This window comes from Convolutriloba macropyga, chromosome 8 (assembly GCF_964194025.1).
Source record: "Convolutriloba macropyga chromosome 8, txConMacr16.3, whole genome shotgun sequence".
Classification (NCBI taxonomy): Eukaryota; Metazoa; Xenacoelomorpha; order Acoela; family Convolutidae; genus Convolutriloba; species Convolutriloba macropyga.
The window spans coordinates 18,836,259-18,860,897 of record NC_134475.1 but is presented as its reverse complement, the minus strand read 5'-3'; the positions used below and the strand labels follow the sequence as shown (position 1 = coordinate 18,860,897).

At 37.4% G+C, this 24,639-nt stretch overlaps 2 protein-coding genes across 2 annotated transcripts in view; one reads left to right on the top strand and one right to left on the bottom strand.

The window, feature by feature from the left end:
- The window catches only part of LOC142344554 (uncharacterized), a 151,632-nt gene that overhangs the window by 23,376 nt on the left and 103,617 nt on the right, over positions 1-24,639 (top strand). The gene's annotated exons all lie outside the window — the stretch shown is intronic.
- Positions 1,106-24,639, bottom strand: part of LOC142344553 (1,4-alpha-glucan-branching enzyme-like) — a 31,723-nt gene continuing 8,189 nt past the window's right edge. The window contains exons 4-8 of the mRNA XM_075396316.1: positions 7,683-7,933; positions 7,055-7,161; positions 6,619-6,772; positions 6,161-6,348; positions 1,106-1,372 (exon numbers count right to left, since the gene is read on the bottom strand). Coding sequence (XP_075252431.1) covers positions 1,131-1,372; positions 6,161-6,348; positions 6,619-6,772; positions 7,055-7,161; positions 7,683-7,933 — 942 coding nt within the window. The 3' untranslated portion in view covers positions 1,106-1,130. The remainder of the gene's footprint in view (positions 1,373-6,160; positions 6,349-6,618; positions 6,773-7,054; positions 7,162-7,682; positions 7,934-24,639) is intronic.

Genomic DNA, 24,639 nt, shown 5'->3' with positions numbered 1-24,639 from the left:
CAACCTCTCAGAACCGCCCTTCACACCATAAGTATAAGTATAAGTCTCCAAAACAGTTTGAGCTGAAACAGAGCTGAAAGGCTCTAAGAGGCACTTAATGCCCGCTGGGCGCTACCTGTTTATCCCGTTTTTGAGGACGAAAAGTCAAAAGCGTCAGACGAAAAATCGGTCAAGCGAAAAAATCGCATTAAAAAAAGACCAACAGGACTAATATAATTGCTACAAACTTCGTTTGAGAGCAATTAATCAAAGTGAAATTGCCGCATGTGAACAAAAAAACCACAAGCGAGAAAGCGAATTTTTGTTCAAACACCGTATTCTCACTCTACTTGAAAAATAGGGCAAAAAAAGGGTTCACGGCGCAAAACCACTCGCTTTTTCGCTCCACTTCCTGTTTCGGCGTGACCAAAATCACTACAGCAATTGACTTCAAAATCATGAAAATGTGCGAACAGATCTTGAAAAAAACATAGCAGGAAAAGTCTTGACATACAATTCAAAGAATCTTCACTAAAACGGACTATGAATGGATTGGGAAAACCATTTAGAAAAAAAATCCAATTCAAAAAATGGGAAAAACAGTAAAAATCAAAGTGAAAATTTCCGCAAGTGAACAAAAAAAAAACCACTAGCGAGAAAGCGAATTTTTGTTCAAACACCGTTTTCTCACTCTACTTTAAAATTAGGGCAAAAATATTCACGCCGCAAAAACACTCGCTTTTTCGCTCCATTTCTTGTTTCGGCGTGACCAAAATCACTACTCCAATTTGACTTCAAAAATCATGAAAATGTGTGAACAGATCTTAAAAAAACAGCGCCCCAATACAATTCAAATTCATTGAATTGTAAAAAAAAAATAGAAGCGCTATAATAGCCGCCTGGAATTGAGGACGCGGCTATTAAAAATTTAGGAGCGCTATAATAGCCTCCTGGAATTGAGGACGCGGCTTTTAATAAAAAAAGACAGCGCCCCAATACAATTCAAATTCTTTGAATTGTATAAAAAAAATTAGGAGCGCTTTAATAGCCGCCTGAATTGCTGCCGCGGCTATCAATTAGAATATTTTGCTATTATCCAATTTGTTTTGCTTTGCTCCTACCTAGCAACTAGTTTTGAAAATTATCTGCGCTCACCTTGCGTAGTGATAACTGAATCCGTTTCCCTCCCTTGGGAAGTCGAGCCATTCAGGATGTCCGAACTCATTCCCGATGAAGTTCAGGTATCCCTCTCCACCCAGTGCGTGTGAGATGAGCCTGATCATCTTGTGCAGGGCCATACCCCTGTCCAGGATGAGGTTGCGAGGAGACATAGTAGACATCGAAGTGTACATCTCCTTGTCCATAAGCCAAAATGATAGTGTCTTGTCACCAACTAAAAATTACTTGAGCTCTATTTTATTTACGTATCTGCAACGTTATTTGAGCTAATATTATGCCAACGAACTGTCGTCTAGTGGTTGTAAAATGTTCACTACTTGATAAGTTCCTTTCGGCACAAAGTATACGAAAGCATTAATTTGAAATAGTACTAACTTTGCTACAGGAATTAGCAAAGGAGATTTTCTCCCTTAAGAACCTCAGGGTGTACATTATACAAGGCCTGTCTCAGTTTTCGTGTTACTTGAATAAACCTTATAAGCACGGGCGAAGTAGGCATTGTAAACGTAACCGACTAACGTCGGACAACTTGCTCTCAAAGGACCGGCTAGCGGTTGGCTTCGTCAGTAGCCAGCTGGGGCTTACAGATGCCAGCATTAAGGGGGGTTGACCGGTGTGTGTGCGTGGGGGGGGGTGTAATTAATGGGAGGGGGGGTGTAATTAGGGGGGGGGGGGCACTTTCACCTTTTATTGTCTCCTCAAAACAATTTTTGGTGAATTGCATTCTCAGAGAAAAGAAAGGTTTAGGGCTCTAAGAGAAATTAATGCCCCCTCCCTGTTCATCCCATTTTTAAGGACGAAAAGTCAAATGGGTCAGAGGAAAATTCGTTCAAGCGAAAAATCGAATTGAAAATGTAGTCGTGCAATATAATTATTAACCAAACTCGGCTAAAAGAAATATCAAAGGAAAGAAAACGGAAAAATTATTAGCATAATGAATCTAGACATGGTTTTAAAAAATGACACAGCTTTTAGTTCAGGTGTCTGGATAGATTGGTTTATTCTCATTCATTTCATTTCGGTATTTGAACTTAAACGTATTCGTGAAACATTCTCTAATCAGTTGAAACAGATAGAGCTAATTCAGAAACCAAACGTGAAAATTGTGACTTAAGTAAAACAAAAAAACGAGAACAAAACGTAAAACGAGTTTTAAAAAAGTATAGCGGAGCAATAATAATTTAATAAGTATTAAAAAAATAAGCAAAAAACTTTACATGAAAATCTGTAAAATTGAATTTGTTCGAAACGACAAACAAACTTTCGTCTATTTATTCAAAATTTGAAACAACTTATATCGGTACCTGAACAAGAACAACTAATGGTACATACCTGAGTTTGAGTTTCATTGTAAAAACAATTTAAAACAACCGATTAACGTAGAAAGAATTGCTCTTGAACAACTAGCGGGAACTCTAACCTATATCAGCCTGCTTCAGTTGAGGAAGGGTACTAAAATCCCTGTGGGGGATTCAAGTGACGTCAATACAGGTTATTATATACCACTATAGACACTTAATAAAATAACCGTTAGCGAGAGGAAGAAGTCATTCAGAAAATTTGACTTTTTCAGCTTTGCTGTGTGAACAAATGTAAAACGAAAAAAGAGCGTCAGACGAAACAAAAAAACATAGCAGGACAAGTCCTGAAATACAATTCAAAGAATTGAATGAAAAACTCAGACGTACCCTACCGGACCAGCAGATCAATTGAACAATGCCAGCCAGAACACAAAAATCATCAAAGGATTGAGAAACTAAAAGAATCAAAACCAAACAAAAACAAACTCATTGCTAAAACTCTTGAAGCTTTTAAACCTAAGGCAAATCTTTTTCCCTTTAAAAACACCTATTACAAAAAATGTTCAAAACCAATTTTTTTTCCAAAATCGGTCCAGTATTATATCTGCAAGACCTGGAAAAAATTCATTGACCCTTGAAGATCGATTAACTCGAAAATGATCAAAAAATTTAAGAAAGAAATCAATTGCAAATTGGGATAAGGAAATGTTGCTGAAAAACGTGATATAAATATCTTCAGAATCATTTCTGTGTTTTCATTTCTGTGAGAATCATTTCTTGAGGCTATCCAGTAACCCAATTCCAAGCTTTAAAAAACTCATTGGCTCATAGATCAAAAAATTTATAAAAGTCGAAAGGTTAAATTGTTGAAAGCAAATCCATTGAAACTAAAACCATAGAGTAACTTTTTATCAGAACGTGGAATAGGTTTTCTTGCACTTGAGAATGGACGAATATCAAAAACTGAAAAAACTTTTGCAAACATTAAAAAAATTGCAGATCTTATTGCTAAAATTTGTGATATTCAAAAACTGAAACCTATTCCATGTTACCTTAAAAATTTTCAGTAACTTATTATCCAACCCCTAATGAGGTTTTCTTGCCCCTGGGACTGAAACAACTTGAATGATGACAATAAATATGTCAAAAAACATGAAAAATTTGCAACTTTTGTCATAAAATGCGAAAATTCATGATATCAAAAAGTTGGAAATCGTTCCATTACCACTAAAAACTGTGCAGTAATCCCATCAAACCCTTTATCAAACTCTAGAGGAGGTTTCGTGACACCTAGGGCTAAAAAAACTCAAAAAATGACAAGAAATTTTCAAAAAACCTGAAAAAATTGAAAAAAATTAGTATAATTTAGTGTGTTTGTGTTTGTAGTACTACGACATATGGCTCATAAAATGGTCATAACAAGCAATTTTGTCTCGCGAAAGGCCTTCATCAGCTTTTAAAAACTTCAATCTAAGACTAATCAACGAAAATCTCAAAAAAAATCAGAAAATTGCAACTTTTTGAGCCGAAAAACTCCTAAAAATGACCTTTTAACCTTAAATTATGGCCATCCTAGCAGCTGCACCACAATACGCACTTGAAGGACTATTAAAGCCCGCTTTGGGCCTCTAATGAAACTTAATGCCCGCTGGGCTTTACCTGTTTATCCCGTTTTGAAAGATCGAAGTCATTGAAAAATGTGTGAACACATCTTAAAAAAAAAACACAGCCCACCAATACAATTCAAATTCTTTGAATTGTAAAAAACCAAGAGCACCGCAATATAGCTACGCTCAGCTTACAGCTTCGCAGCTATAAAAAAAATTTATTAAAAATAGAACTTCGTTCGATTAAAATGTTAAAAACCATTCCATTGTTATTGGAAACTAGCGCCCTATTCGTAAATCTTAAAGGAGATTCCCTGGACCCTGAGTCTGGAAATGGCCAAAATTTTCAAAAAAAAACTTGAAAAAATGTGATAATTCTGTCTGTTTGTGTTTGCAGTACTAAACCATTTAGCTCATAAAATGGCCATAACAAGTAAAATTTATTCTCGTAAAACACCTTCGTCAACTTTTAAAAACTTCAACCTAAGACTAATCAAACAAAAACTCGAAAAAATAAAAAAAACATGAAAAATTGCACCAATTTCAGCTCAAAAATTTCTAAAATAGACCATTTAACCTCCAATTAGGTTCATCCCAGCAGCTGACCCACTCTACGCACTTTAAGAATTATCAAAAGCCACTTGGGGCCTCTAATTAAACTTAATGCCCGCAGGGCTTTACCTGTTTATCCCGTTTTGAACGATCAAAGTCATAGAAAAATGTGGGAAAGCATCTTAACAAAAACACAGCGCACCAATACAATCCAAATTCTCTGGATTGTAAAAACTACAACAATTTCCGAGCACCTTTCAGTCGAATTTCAGTAATGAACTGCCGACACTTGAGTTCAGCTGCTTAAAATGTGAATGAGAGAATTTTAAATCATGCAAAACGAAAAAGTCAAGGGCGCAAAAGTCACACGAGAAGCCAAATCGGTCGAACTAAAAGTTTGCATAAAAAACATAGCCAGTAGAATACGGGAAACGACTCGAAGAGTCGTGCAATTTAAGTACTAACCCGACCTTGCATCAAAATAATCTAACCAAAATATCAAACAAAAAATAACGAAAAAATTAAAAGCCTAATGAAATTTTAGAGATGGCTTTCAAAAATGACACAGCTTTTAGTTTAGGAGTCTGGGTAGGCTTGGGGGAGGTAGGTTGAGGGGCACGCGGGGGATTAAGTGTGTGGGGGGTGGTTAGGTGCGGGGGGGGGTACGTGGGCGTAGAAGGGAGGTAGGTGGGCAGTGTCTGTAGTTTGAATAGAGAGAAGAGACTGTTATGGGAAAAAAACTTCGCACCATGAACTTTTCACCTTGAGTAATACCAGAAGTTTTTAATATCTATGCTACTGTTAAATTGCAATGTTCGAAAACAGAACTCAATATTCGAAAACAACAGTCAAAAGTTCAATTCATGAACAACTTGCGTAAACTAAAAAAAACCTGTAGAATTTCAATACTCTTCTTCGAGTCGTAAAAAGACCACAGGACTGATAAAATTGCTATAAACTTTGTTTGAGAGCAATTAATAAAATGCTGAACGTCAAAGTAAGTTAGCACCCCCTAGTTTTTCGATAAATTCGATTATTGACGCAATATTACTCATCTTAATCAATTTTTGAAAACAATTTTTATACCATCCATCGATCCCCTAGTCTGGTGCTTTTGCCTAATTATGAAACTCTGATAATATGCAACGGTAATTTGACGTTGTACGCAAATGCAAGCTTAATAATGGTTGAACAAACGTGAAAACATCACATTTTGAGACAACTTTCTTTTAACAATGAAACTTGGAATAAGTTTGTCAGCTTTACATTGGTGCATTTGGTAAGTTACCGTTACGCAATATCTGAATTTTATAACTAGGCAACAGCGCTAGCCTAGGGGGTTAAAGGCGCAGAAAATGTGTTTGAAATTTGATAAGATTGAGTAATGTTGCATCCAAAATTGAACTTTTACTTCGTAAAACTAGGAGGCGGTAATTTAGTTTTGACGTTTAGTATACATGCGCCGACTAAGAGCAAGGTAATGAAAGGACTAGACGGTGAACCTCCTTAGTAGATGGGAAAGTAGAAACAGGAGTAGCATACCTAGTGCCTGGTCATGTGACTCTGCATACCCAATGCACTTCTCCTTGTGTCTTCTGTTTGTGAGCACGTGGCATATGTTCCCCATGTCCCACTCGTCATCCTTCTTTTCCTTCAGCAGTTTAATCCACATGTCCGGGATAGCCATCGCCAGACGGTAGTCGAATCCCAAACCACCCTCCTCCACTTCCCTGCATTACAACAGGTATCACGGCAAATTAAAAAATTAAATCCCCCACAGCCTCCCCACTTTTCATACGCTTCCATATCCATACCTTTCTGATGACTGTTAGAGGGATAGAAAAACTGCTGGCGTAACTGGTAGCTATAATTCTAGCAGTGATGCAGCGTTTTCAGATTTGAAATTCATTAATTAAGGTTCCAATACTTCTCGCTCTGCTAGCTAATTGAGCGACTCCTTCGGAGTCATATTTTTCGGAAGTATTTAGCTCTACCATTACCTGCATAGAGCTGGCATTCCTGACACATCCTCTGCTATCATGATTGCATCGGGCTTCAGATACTTCTTCACCAGGTGACTGGCTAGCATCATATACACAAGGGCATCTGTGTCCACTTGCATTCCAAAATACTCACCGTAATCCCCACTGAACCCTGCAAAACGTATACTTAGTTAACACACACTGATTTGCTACGGATCGCATCACTTGGATTATACTTGTAAATATTCGTAAACGTTTCTGAAGCCTTGGTAACATAAAAGGTTTTAGACTCTTTAGCCATTCAATTCTTTGCATTTCTTCAATATTTTTAGAAGCTTTCACTTGAACTATTTTATCTTATTGAACATTTCTCCAAGCCTTTTTTCAACATACTGTTTTAAACTAATAACGATCGATTAGTTTAAATCTTTTCAAACTTTTCTTTTGAACGTACCTGTTCCAATTCCATGATGATGATAGAGCATTGAAGTTACTCCGTCAAATCGGAACCCATCGAACTTGTACACCTCCATCCACATGGCAAGATTAGATAGCAAGAACCTACAGTAAATGACCCTTTTGTCATATACGTTTTAGAATTACAGCAAATTATTGAATTGTATTTTTCTCGTAACTAAAAGATCCACGCATTGCCCTTTGAATTGTTGATCAGCAACATAAATTAACACAATCGACAAATGTCGCTCGAATTGCTCTCGAAAGACTGACGTCGCTCTATTCTATTGTAATCTGCTTGAGCAGAGGTAGGGGCAGTAGCGGTGCAATAGGTTTACTAAGTGATAATCATTTACAATAGGTTTACGAATGATGCTATAGCTTATATAGATCACTAGTAAGATTTAGAGTAACAAATCAAACCAATTTTTGTTTTAACCTTTTATTTCAATACTAGTGGTAAACTCGCCAATTGAGTTTACTTCCTTAAATTCTGAATGACAGAGCAATTTAGATAAGTCACTCGAAAAGTCAAATCGGTCAGACAGACAAAACAATAAATTGCTTCAAACTTCGTTCGCGATCAATTAATCACAATTCTTACTGCAATTAATCACAACTCTTACCTTCGGGTTTCCCAATGTCTGTAGTCAAACAGACGGCTGTCCCATAGATTATGATTGCCTCTGGGACCTGAGTGGAAAAAGCAGCTGTCCGTTCCATCGAACATGTTCAACCCGTCTAAAGTATTTTTGGCAGCGTGACTGTGAACAACGTCCAGAAGGACAACCAATTTGAGACTATGCGCTGTGTCTATGAGTTCCTTCAGCTCCTCGGGAGTACCATACCGGCTACTAGCAGCGAAAAAGGCAGTGACCTGCAAACCAACAAACTCAATTCCGCTCTGCTTGCATAAAACATAAAATAAAATGCAACGTTTTATTCTTAACGCAGAAAAGATACCATAAAACACAAGCAATCGTCAGTTATTTCACTTATGTGCGCGAATCCGGCGTTGCATAATGCACTACGAGCATTTAAGTAAAGGATCCATCTCAACACTTTTCCATGGGAAAGAGGAACATAGCTGGAAGATAGTCAAAATAGCTGCGATAGCTTCGTAGCCTGTAGTCACGCAAAGCCAAAAAAAGACTATCTAAGAAACTGAGAACAAACATTTTTGCCATAACCTTGTAATACTTTAAACTTATTTATACTTAAGCGATATTTTTACAAGCCCTGAAATAACCTTCGATTAGAGCGTTCCAATCTAAATGAAGGTTACTTGCTTTTAGAAATAACTTAATAAGAATAAGTTTTCTGGTCATCTTCCAGCTATGTTTACTTTTCAAAAAGATGAACCAGGGTTGAGATATTAGTTTCCTAAAATTTGCCATCATCTCAATTGAAAGCTTATTTTTGACATCGAGGAAAAATCACTTTTCAGTCAGGTATGTCATGTGTGAACAAAAAGTATTAATTTGCACGAACAAAAGACTTACCGTAATGAGAGCCAAAATTGATGTCACAAAAAAACTCATCTAAAACCTGCATGGAGGAATGAACAAAAGCTGATTTGAAAAGATATTTGAAGTCATATTTGAAGAGATTTTAAAATCTGAAAATACCCCCTTCCCCAATATATAAGACCATTTTCAAAGTCATTCAAACAAAAAACTGTATCTTAATAAAAAAATGTCTACATCACGTGAACGTAAACAAATATCACCATTGTAGAAAACCAAATGAGAAACAAACTGAAAAAAGGATAACAGGTAATGAATTTGACAAAATTATAAAACAGTCTTTTTTTAACTCAAACGTTAAAAAATTAAAACGTCTTTTTCAAATAAAACTAAATGTCATTGAAATTTTAACTGAAAATTAAAATCTGTAGAACGAAAATTTATCTAACAATGGAATATATATAAAAAAACACCTTTCATTATTACAACCAAGTGACAACGTAATAATGCATGTTCTAAAAGTAAAAAAAACTGCTAAAAACTGGGATTCTAAAATAGATTCAGTCTGATCCGACCATGAAGGCAATGGGAACTGTCAATAACGAGTGGGTTCAAAATGACCATTTTTTACAAAGACGACAAGAAATGATAAAATTTAAATTATTGAAAATTAGCTACAAACTGAGTGCAAGGAAGGGCTTCAATTTCATTTAATCAGTTTTTTTTTCAAAATAAGTTGTGTAAGATCATTAAAAACATGGTTGTGTAAGGATCGAAACTAATTAAATAATTCAATACAGCTCATCGGAGGGCCAATGAAACATGTCTTCAAAAAGACTAAGTGACAAGGAACAAAAGTGACAAGGACAAGGAAGGACAAAAATTGAAACATACCAGGCAGATTGCCGAAAAAGGCCGTTGATTCCCATCACCAAGATTGCGATTGGAACAGGAAATTCCTTGTACAAAGAAATGACAAGAGCGCATGTTATGTGACCTTGTGGTCATCTATATTACTGTAATGAATTTGTTGAAGCGATGTTTCTCGCTGAATTAATCAACTACTCAGTAGCATAGTCCTTCTGTCACAAAAATTCTTCTTTTCAAGGATATTTTACTCAGGGCCTGAGCGGCTTCTATTTTAACTTCGGAGCAGTGCCGACAGCTAAATAAGTTTCTAGTTGAAGAAAAGTTTTCAATCTAAGGCTGAATTTTCTGACTGCTGATTTTCAGCTTAACCATTGTGGTTGTGTTCTTCAGATTAATACTTTTTCAAGACCCGGGGGCCGTGTACAAATACATCAAGATTAACTCAAGATAAATAGAACTCCTGACACGTGCTTGCACGTTCAGGACAAATAAAATGAACATAGAAGAGTGTACAATGTAATGACAGATACCGGTTAGCACTATCACAAATTTCTGCGTTTTGGGGTAAATCAAATATCAAAAGATAACTAAGTGCTTTTTATAGCAAATATATTTGAGAAAGTTCACAGGATGTTATTAAAGTAAATATACATTTTCTCATCTTAAGGGAGAAAATTCAAGTCTATATATGGCCATGAGATTATAGCAGATATAGCACTAAATAAAACGAGTGAAAGTAGGAGGGTCAGTAAAGTCAGTAAAAAAGGAGGGAAATAAATCCATTAGTATTTGAAACGTACTTTAGGATGTTACACTACCCACGTTTTAGAAATATGTAGTCATAAAGAGTACAAAGATAAAAAATGTTAAGGAGCCACCCTTTGGTTTTGTATTTTCGTCCTCTTGAGTGTACTCCGTATTCAGATTCTGTAGATATGTAAGGTTCGCATGGGAAGAAATTGAGCCAGTCGGTTTAGATCGATTGAGAGATCAAAATTGTTTTGATGCGGAATTGAGGTTTTCGATTCTGTCTTCAAGATTGAGGATTCGGTCGTTCACTTCGTTATCGATATGCGTCTCTCCTATAATCGTCATGGGGTTTTTCAATTTATGATCAATGGATTGTATTTTAGCAAGTTCATTATTAGCAACTAAAACTACTGGTTTTAGAGGTATTTTTCCAGCTGAAAATTTCATAAAGTTTGGTGTAATTCGCTGGAAGAATTTAACTTTGTGATGAAGGTACATAACCAAAATGTGAAGGAGGAGGTTTCCAATGAAGACTGCAGTTGTCAGAGAAAGGGAAAGCTTCATCGGAACAAAACATTCTAATTTATCGAGAGACGGTTTCAGAAGTTGCATTTTGTTGACCGAAGGTGCTGCTATTTAGTCTAAATCAGCGTGTTTAAGAGAAGCAGTTGTATTAATCAATTTTACTGTTAACAGTTGGTACAATTCAATATTGGCAACTGTATTTGACGTGCAAGAAGGGAGTTTCTCAATTTCAGGCAGTGATTACATTAAATGTTGGAAAGCATCAGCAAGTTCAACGTCAATCCGAGTGGCTGCAATTGTTTGGCAACCCGAGAGGTCCGGTCGGATTTTAAGGTTTCTGCTAATCAATTGGATTCCAGATTGTACAATTATTGTACAGCGACGACATCATTACTTATCTACGCTTGTCGGCAACGAGGCATTGTTCAAATGGTATTCTCTCCATGTAAATGGTTTTGCGCTCATGATTAGCCAAATCCCGTAACCGAGATTTTTGGCAGTTTAAGATATTGGAAGCAAAAATTATTTGTTTGGCATACTGATAGTGCAACAACTGACAATTGGCATACTGACAATTATCAAGTTTTTGTTTGGTCAGCGTAGTCGCTTCCATGGAATCCTGCGAAATTGCAAGAAATGGTTCTTTGTTGAAGATAGATTGAAGCGTTTCTTTGGGATCCCATTGGGGCACTGTGTTGACGTGAGCACTGCACGCGTGGAATGAAGTTTGACGAGATGCAATAGGGAGTCAAAAGTAATCCTTGTTCAACGGTGGCAATTTCGTAAACAAGTTTGGCATCATAGTATGACATAAGATCTTTCATAGGTATTGTCAATGACAAACGATCAATTGAATGTTTCTGGCTATCATGAACTGAATCTGGGACTGCTAGTAATGATTCGCGGGATAGTGAAGACATGGGTAATCGTTTATCCAACAAGATGGGTATGGAGTTTAACAAACTTATACAAGAGTCATATAAAGCTGAACGGTTAACTTTTGATGTCGGGGTAAAAAAATTAAATAACAATGATGCTACAGTATCGAAATTAAAGTTTAATTGATGATTTGAGAAAAGCAATTGTGTACAATCTCGAAGATGGAATCTTTTCTCGAAAATGTCAAATTAATCCTGTATTACTTTCCAGTTTATAATTTATCTTGCGTTTCTTGATGAATTTCCGAGATTTTAGCAATTTCATTTGAAAATGTTTCATTGCTCTCTGTCTCAATTTCGAGTATATAAACGGAAAGAACTGATGCGAAATCGTTAAAACGTGCAATGTTTTTTGCACGTTTATGTCCGTAATTTTGGCATTTTCCAAACAAATCGGTTACTCCCCCTCCTTCTGAACTAGCCATTGAGATTCCGAGAGATCCAGAGAGTGCTATTCCAGCAACTACGGCTGCTAGTGCACCTTTTTATCTCTTTCTTTGTCCATTTTCTTCATCTTGGGGTGATGTTATGCATGTGTTTCACCTCATTTTCTGCTGATTTGTTTCATTGGTGATTTTTAGAGCATCCAATCTAAGTTAAAAGTCTTGTTAGACTAATCAAAAGGCTCTGAGAAAAAACTGGGACTAAAATTGACTGTTCCGTCTACATAGTTGCTAGTTCTTCCAACATGTCTTCAACGTTAACAGATTTTTCTGCGAGTAGAATCTGTGATTCTCTGTGAAAAAGAATTCCTTTTCTAAGCACCTCATATATGGTTGGTGTCTTTTTATTGATAACTTCAGAAACTAAGAAGAAAAGAAATGAACAAATTGGTGTTTTCATCGTGCGAGAAGTAAAGTTTACTGTAAGGCGAAATTCAAATCAAGTGATATTCAATAGAAACCTGCTGTGTTGTTCTACTAATATTTATTTCAATTGTTGACAATGCTATACTAAGATGCTGTTCATTTTATGGTAAATACTTGCGCCAGAATTTCATAGTTTGGTTTTCAATTTTGATCTTGATGTATGGTTTGTAAACAAACAGTTTTTCCCAGCTGTACGTGTCGAGGTTGCACCACTTGCGGCCAATAATGCTAAGCAAGTAGGTATTGAAGTTCTTCAGATCAACCGTAATGTGTTTCAATGTCACCGTGCAAAATTCTGTATTGACAAGTTGTTCAAATGGCACATTTTGCAAAATTTGCAGTTCGGATCAAGACGGTTATACCTGTGTCCGAGGTCAAAAAATAATTGCGGACAGCGGCCCAAATGATGGTGTTGTACATAATAATGGCGTATTGCTTGGGTTATTGAAAATTTGTTTTGTCCTTGATTCTGAGACTCGCAGTAGGGTTAGTTTTCAGTCGAAGAGCGAGGACCTATTTTGATGCTGTTGCTGGGAATCTACCTGGGTGGAGATTTTTCTGCGATTGCTTTGAAAAAAATTGTGTGCGATTGTACCGATCAGAATACAAAAATTACTTGTATTAAGATTGCACAAATTTCATGACTGCTTCTGTGATGAAACTGATTGCTGAGTCTTACTAATTACTTATAGGATAATATATTGAAGCTTATGTGTTCAATTCATTAATACTGCCTTCTCATTTCACAAATCACGTTAGATTGCTTGTTTTTATTAGGCGGCTTACAGTTGCCTGGATGCATAGCCTGGCCGAATAGTTTTTCAATTTTAACCAGCTCAGGAGATCAAAACGTGCGCACATTGTGTGTATTTATTATGTATGTTCAATTAGGCACGTGTCTTAACTCATTTAATCTTAACATTTTGCATGTGTGTGTTCACTAGCTTGCATGTTGGACATTGCTCGTTTACTTTTCAGTTAACATGAATAATTCGAATGAGCAGAAAACTGAAGCTATTTTTGAGCATGCCTTGATCACAGGAAAATTTGATGAGTTTGGATTTCAGTAATAGCCGATCAGAAGACCTGGGATTTCAGTGAAAAGCTTGGCTTCAATGTTTATAAAATAGCTGCTCTAGCACTATGGGGCTACTGGTTTACGCCTCCACACATCGAATGGGGGGAGTCCATGGCATCTGTAATTTCGGGTCAGTTATGGTTAAATTGCTTGTTCAGCATCAGCGGCCAAGTTATTATATGCTACAGATCTGGACTCACTTGACAAAATGCACCGTTTCCGATAGTCTGGCGAAGTAAGATTTCCCGAAAATTTGATAATTAGTTACAGAACCGCTTTCATCATTTATCTGAGCCTGGAGACTTCATTTGCGGAGACTTCATTATAAAACCTTCAATTGCGGTTCACTGCGTTTTTACTAAACCAATATTTGATGATAAAAATAAACAAATTTGGTCCCTTGTGTCTGGTTACGGGGGTATAGACATTCGCGTTGAAGACCGTGCCGTGGCCGTCGTCTATTTGATAATTTTTCTGTTGGCATAAAGTGTACTCGGATTTACAGTGGATTGAAAAAAACACGGTTTCCGAAAACTGATAAGATTATTTAAGATTCGTGATTACCGTGATTATTTATCAAAATTGAAGGGCAATGATAGCTTCCCCACTACGTACCCAGAACATAATTCTACGGTGCACTGCAAAATTTTGTTCGGTGTTATTACGATCTGATTAAAAGTTTGGGTAATGTTCAGTCAAAGTTTGCGTATAGTGCAAAACGAAGTCGGATGACAGCACGTCTTGGCTTGAAGGCATCAGCAGACTCTGACCCAAGCTGAAAGATGCAACGCCCGATGAGCATAGGCAATGGTCAGATGAGGTGTTGGAAAACTTTGATGAATACTAACAACAAAGTTATTATCTTTATTCTTTCCTTCGGCAATTCGTTTCAATAGATTTGTGCGCTTTCAAGAATTTGTGTTTGTTTAGTTGCCTGCACACTTATTGTTTTGCCTAATATAATAGTATTTTAACAAGCAAGCAAATAAGGTTTTGACTTCAGTTTGTTGTGAAGTGTTACATGAGTTAATTTCTGTTGTTGTTCCGGGCCTTAATGCAAGCGTACTTCTTTTTCCCGATACCTCGACTTTGAAAACAATCGAAGTTTTCCCTCAGTTGTTTGATCTGGCATAGCAATAGCTTCTCCGTTGTAGTTGTCGTTTTTCTGTAGAGGGGTTCCTTCACTTGGGAGACCTCAGAATGTACGTTTTTCTTCTGTATTAAGTTACTTTTTTATCTAGTTTCGCTCTCAAATATCACATGAAAATTGTCGCTTAAAACCGTTTTTTTTCAAAAAGTAGGTGTGGCCATTATGGTTTCTTTGCGAACATTTGACGTTTAAAGTAGTAAAAAAGTTTTTGTAAATTTGTTAATTTTGGTGGTTTTCTGATTTTTCCAACTTATATTTATAACTGTATTAAGTGATTTCATTCAATCCAATACAAAAAATCCTAGTCCATCACTTGATAGTATTTTTGAGTTTCATCGCAACAATTTGGTCCTGATAGGGTCAATACATTTTTCTCCCGGTGTTTAGACTGGTCTATGGCTTCACCGTTGGAAAGGTGACATGGAGTACGAAGTCGTATTTCGCACCCTTGGGGGCTCCCAGGACTGGTTTTGGCATTTAGTTTTATTGTTATGAAAACTGCATTAATGAACATGAGGCTATTTTTTCCCGATTGTGATAATTTAGACGCTGACTGTTTTTGACGATATTTTCTGCATTTTTTTTGATGGTTTCAGCTCAGTGATTTCATGTCTCAATTTGAATCAATTGGCCTAGGCTCATTCCTAGGGCACCTGAGCACTGGTTTGTTTCAATAGGGGCCACAAAAATGTATTCGGGCGTCTGTGGGTCTTCTTTGGAGCTCTAACTTCGCCATTTTTGAGGGTCAGTTTCATAACATCAATTTCTGACCATTTTTGAGAAAAAGTTCGATTTTCTCCTAAACGACGTAAACTTCGCAAGTTTGTGGCTTTTCAGCATCATTGGCAACATATGTTAAGGCTTTGGGTGTAGTTTATTTCATCTAAATTTGATTTTCGTTGGATACATTGCGAATAAACCAAGTGCACATTTGACATTTCCGGTATTTTTGAATTTTTGACAATATTTTGGGCTCTTTTGTACTTAATTATGTGCATCAAAAGGTTAGTTGACAACTTCACTTTGTTGATTAAGGTCCGTGCTGTAATTAGGTAGGTAAGTTTTTCCGGGGACATCCAAAAGAACTTCAATAATTTGTAACAATTTTTTTCGAAAGTCGATCCAGACCTAATCCGATTTTTGGTTAACTTAGCGAGCGTATGTTGTGCTTTAAAATAACGAATCGTAGTGTTTGAAGAGCATATGAGATCTTGTAAAGAATAGGTTTATTAAAAGTTTGCTTTCGCGACTGAGTTGAAGATATACCGATTTAAAGTCGTATCAAAATGATATCAAAACAACCTATTAGCGGTTCTTGCGCGAATTCTTGACTTTGCCGTATTAATTATAGGCGATTTACCCAGCAAGGAATCTACCCATATTCATGTAGATTGATACGCAACGTGCCAAAGAGCTTCTAGAGTTCAGCAAATCGCCTCTGAAAATGCGCTACTTTGCCCTCGATCTAATAAAATTGGGATATACTCGTCAAATGATTCCGGCTCATTTCTGGTTGTTCTTCATGAAGGATCCAACTTCAAACGTCAACGGGTCAATATCCTATATATCATCTGATGCCATGTTTGTACTGCGTTGTGGGTAAAGACATTTTGCCGTGTCAACCAAGGGTTTAGCGGTAGGCACTGAGAACGCAGTGTGAGTGGCTGCGCTTCAGCTTTTTTGATCATATTAGCTTCTGTATCGCTGTTAAGAATCTAAAGATCTGCTTCTCTTCGCCGAAATTTTGAAGCATTGCGTCTTGTCGCTGCGAAACATAATTCGAATTGACTTCAACTGCATGCATTGCTCAAGTAGAAAAGCGGAGATCAAGAGGCTTAACAGGTTCACGTCCATCAAAGTTGTTGGGCAACAAATAATTGAAGAATGATAAGATGTGTTGAGTATAAAAGTTGCAAGCGGTACATACCTGTGCCAATCGTTCCATTGTTCATTTCAGTTGAGTTTTAAAATTCGTTTAAGTAATGCAACTGAACTTTCTACTACTCCAATTGTCTGAGTATTTCAGCATGCATGCTTGAAATTAATTTCCACTAACTTTGTTAATTCAGCCATTTATTTTGAGGTGAAGTTTGTTGCTAAATCACTGTTATGTACTTGAAAATAGCTATGTTGGAAGAAAATCTTCACAAACTCTCTGGCAACTATGTCGACATTACCATTTGTCAGTCGTTTGCGAATAAGTACTTTGTAAAAACATCAATTCGTCTAAGAACAAATTTGAGAAGTGCTTTCTGTTCAATTAAATCGATTTCTCCAGGATATGACTGTAGTGAAGATACAGGCTGTAGTGGTGGCTGTAATTGTTCATTCGTTGATTGCATGAGCTCTAAGCATGTGATGCCGTTTTTAATGAAATCGATGAAATGTTCAGTGAAAACAGTGAAAATCCTTTTTGGAACTCTTTGAATTGTTCGAAGTACTCCCAAATATCCTCCGGTTGGCGAGTTGTGTAATCTATAAATTACCTCTTCCCAAACATTCTTTGGCGGACACTATTGCTTGAATATTATTTTGCCTCTGTCGTCGAAGAACTGTCTGTATAATGTATTAATTTCAACTTCTGAACGGTCAAAATGTTTTGAGTGTTTTTTCAATCTTCTAGAAGCATACCTCAAAGAGCTACCTCAACCATTGCGTTTCCACTCGATTCCTTGCTGTACCTTTAAATATTGTATTGCATTAATTTCCGCACTTGTCAACTTAAAGAGGCTATATATTTCATTTACATTGTCTCGTTTTCGTTAAACATACGCGTCAAAAGGTCCAAGTTCCTGTAATTGTGAAAGGATGATCTCTATAATCTCTGATACTAAGACATTGTTCAATTGATTGATATTCGTAATCAAAACGTTAAGTGATTTTGCTTCAGATTCAACATTTACTTCGCGAACTGGTATTTTGTCTGTTAAATTAAGGGACAGGCTGGCTCCTTTATCCGTTTGTACACGTGAGAAGTTCCATAATGATGGAGGAACTCTTTTCGATTGAAGAAGTGCGTAAAACTTCGATTATCCGTGATTACAATGACTGGGTGGCTAGATGCCCGAATGTATTGGGAAAACTGGTCAAGTGCAAAATAGATCGATAAAAATTTTATGTAATAAGTGGAGAATTTAAGCTGTTGTGTTGTAATAAGTTCGTGAACCGAAAAACACTGGAAAATAACTTTTCTTTTGACTGTTTTCCTGTCAAAGTCTTCAACTATAGCATAGATCCGTCTCCGTAGCAGATTGCCTCGCAGAGGAGGACAAATTGTACGCCAGGCTTAAGCAATCTGGGCGTCATCTGTTTCTTCAAGTAAATCCTTTATCATAGTTTCTAATGCCTTATAATGCGATTCATTTGCTTCAAAGTCGGCTCATTTACGTCACAATTTGTAAAACCGGATGGTCTGCTCACCTAGACCTGGTATTAGTTCTGAAGAACTGGACGAAGCCAATTAGTCTTATAACTTGCTTTGTCGTCTTCGGCATCGTAATCTTCCTTAAAAACTTTTGAATTTTCTCAGCTTGTGGCGATATGCCTTCATTTGTAGTTGAACTACCTCGAAATTTGACTAACTGTGAAGCTATTTCGCACTTTTCTGGAGACAATTTCAGTCCAGATCTTCGGATGCCTTCGAGAATTTTCATTAGAATAGGAAGTAGCTGATAAAATTCTGTTCAGGCGCTTGCAATATCATCGTTACGGCGCATCCGGTTCATGAGATGTCTAATTTTAGAAAATTCACGGGCCTTTTGTCGAGGCAAGTTTTGGGAGGCAAAAACTACTAAGGCACGTTTGTCAATAGCATTTTGGTTAGGATCACGATTTGTTTCGTTTGATCAGATACAAAGGCACTTATGACTGTTCAGGTAATGAGGTTATTTGGGGGCTAAAGAATTGAATGTAAATACAGTCTACCTATTCAAGCGGCAGTTCTTAACAACAGGGAGTATTTGGGTGTTCTATAAACCGTCAGAAGGCATTTTAATTTAGCACCAAAAGTTTGTCTATTTTAACTCACAATTTCCCGGTTGATTTCGTTACCAATTGAGCAGTTTCACTCTCTCCTTCTGTGAGTATATGTAACAGTGTGCTGTCACTTTCTGGGAACTTCACCTTTTAGGCTCCGATCTCTGATGCAATCACTATGGCTAATTTGATGGATAAAATAATGGCGCTGTCTGTCATGAAGAGGTAGATAAAAAGTGCTGTAATCAGATAATAAACATCATTTCCAATCATCCAATATCTTCCATGAATTGAGTTCATACACCGGCTGCGAAACAAGGGTCTAGAAAATGGCGAATGACTGAACTAGATCCCGTGACTGATTTACTAAGTCCCTGAGCTAACCATTTGTAGGCATATGTTCAAACCGATTAAAATTCTCAATTTGCTTGACTCTTTTCTGTGAGCAAATAATGGACTAATGTAATTACACTGCAACGAAGTTGTTATAAGTCCATAGTGGTGCATCAGTGCTAACTAAATATGCAGCTCGTCACATAGATGGACTGGCGTTGATGGTCCTTGTGCATATACTGTTAAAACATGCCCTGTGGTTAGCTTAATTTTAAATTCCGTGTTGTATCCAACGTCACTCGGTGTTTGGCAAAAATGTCACAGTACTCAACAAATAAGACCTCACATTCGCTGATTTGCTCCAGTTTATGGGGGAGTTTTCCCAGTTGAATTTGCTTCAAAAAAATTTACGATCGTCCACATTACTTCGTGGATCAAATTCTTCCAGCTGTTGGAAATTTAAAATTTGGTCATAAATTTCCTGTTGTAAGTGGCAAATTGCATGGGCTCTCGCAAGTTTCTGGTGTCGGAAACCAAAGTTTACTGTTCTCTGGTGAAGGTCTCTTGTTTTTAGGTTTTTGTTGGATAAAGTCTTTGATAAGCTGTTTCAATTCCGCAAAAAAACCGTCTTTGTTTCTCGATATTGCAAATGCTATCAGTTGGGGATCAGTTTGTATTAATTGGTCGGCTGAAAATGAGCATCTGTCTACCACTGTTCGAATATTGATTGTGATTGGATATTCAGTCACGTTTAGGGCAGAGACGTACAATGCATTACTCTTTCCTACTGTACTTCTAAGAAGTTAAAGCAATTTCTGTTTATTTTTCCAGAATTTCATTTGGGTTGATTCCTCCATTTTGTTTTCAAATTGATCAACTTTGTCCTGTAAAAAGCATCACAAGAATTTTGTTTGTTTGGCTGAACCCGTGTGCTTTTTCTTTGCAAAAATGGAAATTTTCTTGTATTGGACAGCTCGTCGTTTATCATTTGCTGGCCTAATTTCAATTTGGACTGTCAGGTCGGTGAAGTGGATACGGCCTTGTTTTGGACTAATAAAAACATTATGCTTGAAGAAGAAAGGGTTACCAAGAATAAGAATAACTGAGTTGGTTGAAGAGAGGACAAGAACATTTTCAACAAACTCTGTGGGCAAGTGTAAATTTGATTTCATCCTGCTGCTCTATTCTCACTAGTTGTCGGCCAGTCAATTTAACTGAAGTGCAATCTGGTTGCCTCAATTTGACTGAGTACACGGCAGTTTCAGTGATTTCTTGAAGTAGTCTGTTGCTTATAACGTTGGCACAAGCGCGGGTGTCAATAAGCTCTCGACGGCTTAATCCGTTATCAGATTAAACTTTGACATAGGGGAGAAGGGATAATCTCATATTTTGGTTTATATTCTAAGACCAAATGGTTTAGTAGACTGCTCTCTGGATTTTCGGAACTGTTTGCGACTTTTGAGCATTAAGGGCGGCTTTATCAATTTTTTGATTGCCGGTTAAATGGAAATGAGGTTCCTGTATTATTAGTTCTACTTCTCGGACTTGTGCCTGAGGTGTGAAGTTTTTCGGCATTCGGACCTGTGAATGAGGTGTGAAGTTTATTGGATAAAAAACTCGAGCATTATTGGTCGGAAATCGGGGTCTCTGGTTTCTATTAAAGAAGATTCGGCCTCTGAAGTTATTTTTCCTGCAAGAATTTGGATAATTTTGACTCATCGTTTTTTCAAGGCACGTAGGGGGCCGCAGGGAATTTTTCCTGTCTATTAAGTGTTTGCTGGGGTGAAAAAGTTACGCCTCTGTGTTGTTGTTTCCATGATACGGTCATCAATATCTTTAAGCTTTTTGTCCAATGAAACTTGCGTCTGGTTCAATTTAGAGAGCGCCTTCATCAAGTTCTCAGAAACTACTGTTGATTTCATTGAATCCATCATCAAGGTAGTCGTCCTTTCCGCACATGTCACTGATCGTCATCTGTTGTCTAGCAGTGGAGCAGAGATTGGTCACTGGCGTGGCTGGGGGGTCGTTTCATTTGTTCTGATCTAAGCCAGCCAGGCAAGGCTGTAATACTAATTCGCTTCACCTGCTCATTTTGTTGTCCTCCACAGCTTGTAATCGAGCAGTTCGTGCGAAATTTTCTCCGTCAAAACGTGCGTGCTCTATTACCTGCTCCCCCATCTCCGGGACTCGCTGAAGCTGCAACTGCTGGCAGACATGGCGTTGGGTAGGCGTGTTGTGCTTTTGTTTGTAAATTTACCAGGAAGTTTTCGGGACATTCGGTTTTTGGGTCAAATCGTAGCTGTTCTAATTTATGAAGATGGACCTCTTGAAAATCTGGATTGGCAAAGTGCTGTGAGACATAGTTCGAGATCGTTTCTGGTTGCTTCGGTCGACGTTTGAAAATATCGCAACGCTGCTTCTCGTAAGTGAAGTTGTAGAAAATTCGATTGCTGATTAACGGGGATTGCTGCGACACCGATGAAACCTCGGAAAAGTTGGTAAAAATGGCAAAGTTTAATTTTCGGCTCCACTATAGGGATAAAATGTTATTTGGGCGTTAGCGGCTTTCTTAGATTCTTCTAATTTTAGAACTGCATTAAATGAAAATAAAGGTAATGATCTGAACGCGTTGGGAGTAATTGGTTAATATTTTGAGGTCAAATATTCCGAAATTAAAAGGGGAGTTTCAAAGTCATCTAAAAACATCATAGCCATGACTCATCAATTTTCTCAGCGTGTGCCGATGTGATTTCATTTGTAGTTGAACTACTCCGAAATTTGACTAACTGAAGCTATTTGGCACTTTTCTTGAGACAATTTCAGTCCAGATCCTCGGATGTCTTCGAGAATTTTCCTTAGACTAGGAAGTAGCTGATTATATTCTGTTACGGAGCTTCCAATATCATTGTTACGGCGCATCCGGGTCATCAGATGTCTAATTTTAGAAAATTCACGGAACTTTTGTCGCTAGTTTTTAGGGTCAAAGACTACTAAGCCAAGTTTGTCAATCGCATTTTTGGTTAGGATCACGATTTGTTTTGTTTTATCAGAAAGAAAGGCACTTATGACTGTTGAGGTACTGAGGTGGTTTGATTGGAGCTAATGAATTGCATGTAATTACAGTCTACATATTGAATAAAATGATCCGAATAGCGGCAGTTCTTAACAACAGGGATTATCTGCGTGTTATTTAAGTCGTGAGAAGACATTTTAAATTTAGCACCAAAAGTTTGTCTATTCTAACTCAATTTTCCGGTTGGTTTCGTTACCAGTTGAGCAGTTTCACTCTCTCCAGCTGTGAGTATAAGTCACTGTGTGCTGTCACTTTGTGGGAAGTTCACCTTCTTTTAGGCTCCGATCTCTGATGCAATCACTACGGATAATTTGATGGATAAAAAAATGGCGCTGTCTGTCATGAAGAGGTAGATAAAAAGTGCTATAATCAGAAAAAAAAACATCATATCCAACCATCCAATATCTTCCATGAATTGAGTGCATACACCAGCTGCGAAGCAAGGCTCTAGAAAATGGCGAATGAATGAAATAAATCCGGTGATTGATTTACAAAGTCACTGAGCTAAACATTTGTACGCCTATGTTCCTGATGGACATTTGAAGGCTAAATTTGAATTGAAGTGTCGTCTGTTATCCGTACGAATTGATATGCTTATGAAACTTCAAGATTTGAGAACAAAATTTTCCCTGCAAAATGACTTGTTGCCTCTGCCGTGTTTGAAATCGGAAAGTTCGTGCTGTGATAATCATTTTTAAGTAACTGATTAACTCTTCTCAAACCAATTAAAATTCTCAATTTGCCTGACTCTTCTTTGAGCAAATATTGGACTACTGTTTTTACACTGCAACGAAGTTGTTATGTCTATAGTGGTGCATCAGTGCTAATTAAATATGCAGCTCGTCACATAGATGGATTGGCGTTGGTGGTCGTTGTACATATACAGGTAAAATATGCTCTGGGGTTAGCTTAATTTTAAATTCCGTGTTGTATCCAACGTCACTCGGTGTTTGGCAAAAATGTCACAGTACTCAACAAATAAGACCTCACATTCGCTGATTTGCTCTCCGTCTATGGGGGAGTTTTCCCAGTTGAAATTGCTTAGAAAAAATTTACGATCTTCCTCATTACTTCGTGGATCAACTTCCTCCACCTTTTGGAAATTTAAAATTTGTTCAAAAATTTCCTGCTGCAACATTGGCAAATTGCATGGGTCCTCGCAAGTTTTTGGTGTCGGAAACCAAAGTTTACTGTAATCTGGTGGAGGTCTCTTTGGTTGGCCTTGTTTTTGTTGGGTAAAGACTTGGGTAAGCTGATTCAATTCTGCAAAAAGTCGTCTCTGTTTCTCAATTTTGCTAAGTCTATCAGTTGTGGGTCAATTTGTATCAATTGGACGGCTTGTTCGGCTGAAAGAATTGAGACTCTACCTACCTCTTTTCAACCATTGGTTGTGATTAGATGTTCAGTGACGTTTATGGCAGAGACATACAATGTATTATAGTATTATTCTTTCCTACTGTACTTCGAAGTTAAAGCAATTTCTGTTTTTTACCAGAATTTCATTCGGAGTGATTCCTCTACTTTTGTTTTCAAATTGATCAACTTTTTCCGGTGAAAAGCATTCCAAGAAGTTTTGTTCGTTTTGCTGAATTGTGTGCTTTTTTATTTGTGTAAATGGGAATTTTGAGAATCAGAATAACTGAGTTGGTTGAAGTGAGGACAAGAAGGTTTTCAACAAACCCTGGTGGCAAGTTTAAAATTGATTTCAGCCTGCTGCTCTATTCTCAATAGTTTTCCCACCAGCCATTTTGACCGAAGTGCAATCTGGTTGCTTTAATTTGACTGCCTTCTTGTCGTTTTCTTTCATTTCTTGAAGTAGTCTGTTGCTTATGACGTTGGCACAAGCGCCGGTTTCAAAGAGCACTCGACGGCTTACTCCGTAACCGAACTAATATTGACATAGGGGAGAAGGGATGATCTCATATCTAGGTTTTTATTGTAAAGATCAGATGATTAAGCACACGGCTCTATAGATTTTGGAAACTTTTTTCAACTTTTGGGCATTAATTGTGGTTTTAGTTGTTTTTGATTGGCGGTAAAACGGAAATGAGGATTCTCTATTATTAAGTCTACTTCTTTGAGAACATTGACTTGATCGGTCGTTTGGGTAACCACAAATATAAAATTTTCCGCTTGAACTTTTTAAAGGCATTGAGGTGCTGGCCATTCGGACTTGACTGAGGTGTGAAGTTTTTTGGATACAAAACTGGAGCATTATTGCGTGGAAATCCGGGTCTCTGGTTTCTATTAAAGAGTATTCGGCCTCTGAAGTTCTTTCCCCTGTAAGCATTTGGAGAATTTTGACTCATATCGTTTTTTCAAGGCACGTAGGGGGCCGCAGGGAACTTTTCCTGTCTATTAAGTGTTTGGGGGGTAAAAAAGTTACGCCTGTGTTGTTGTTTTAATCTGTGCCACCGTGATACGGTCATCAATTGCTCGCAGCTTTTTGTCTAATGAAACCTGCGTCTGGTTCAATTTAGAGAGCGCCTTCATCAAGTTCTCAGAAACTACTGTTGATTTCATTGAATCCATCATCAAGGTAGTCGTCCTTTCCGC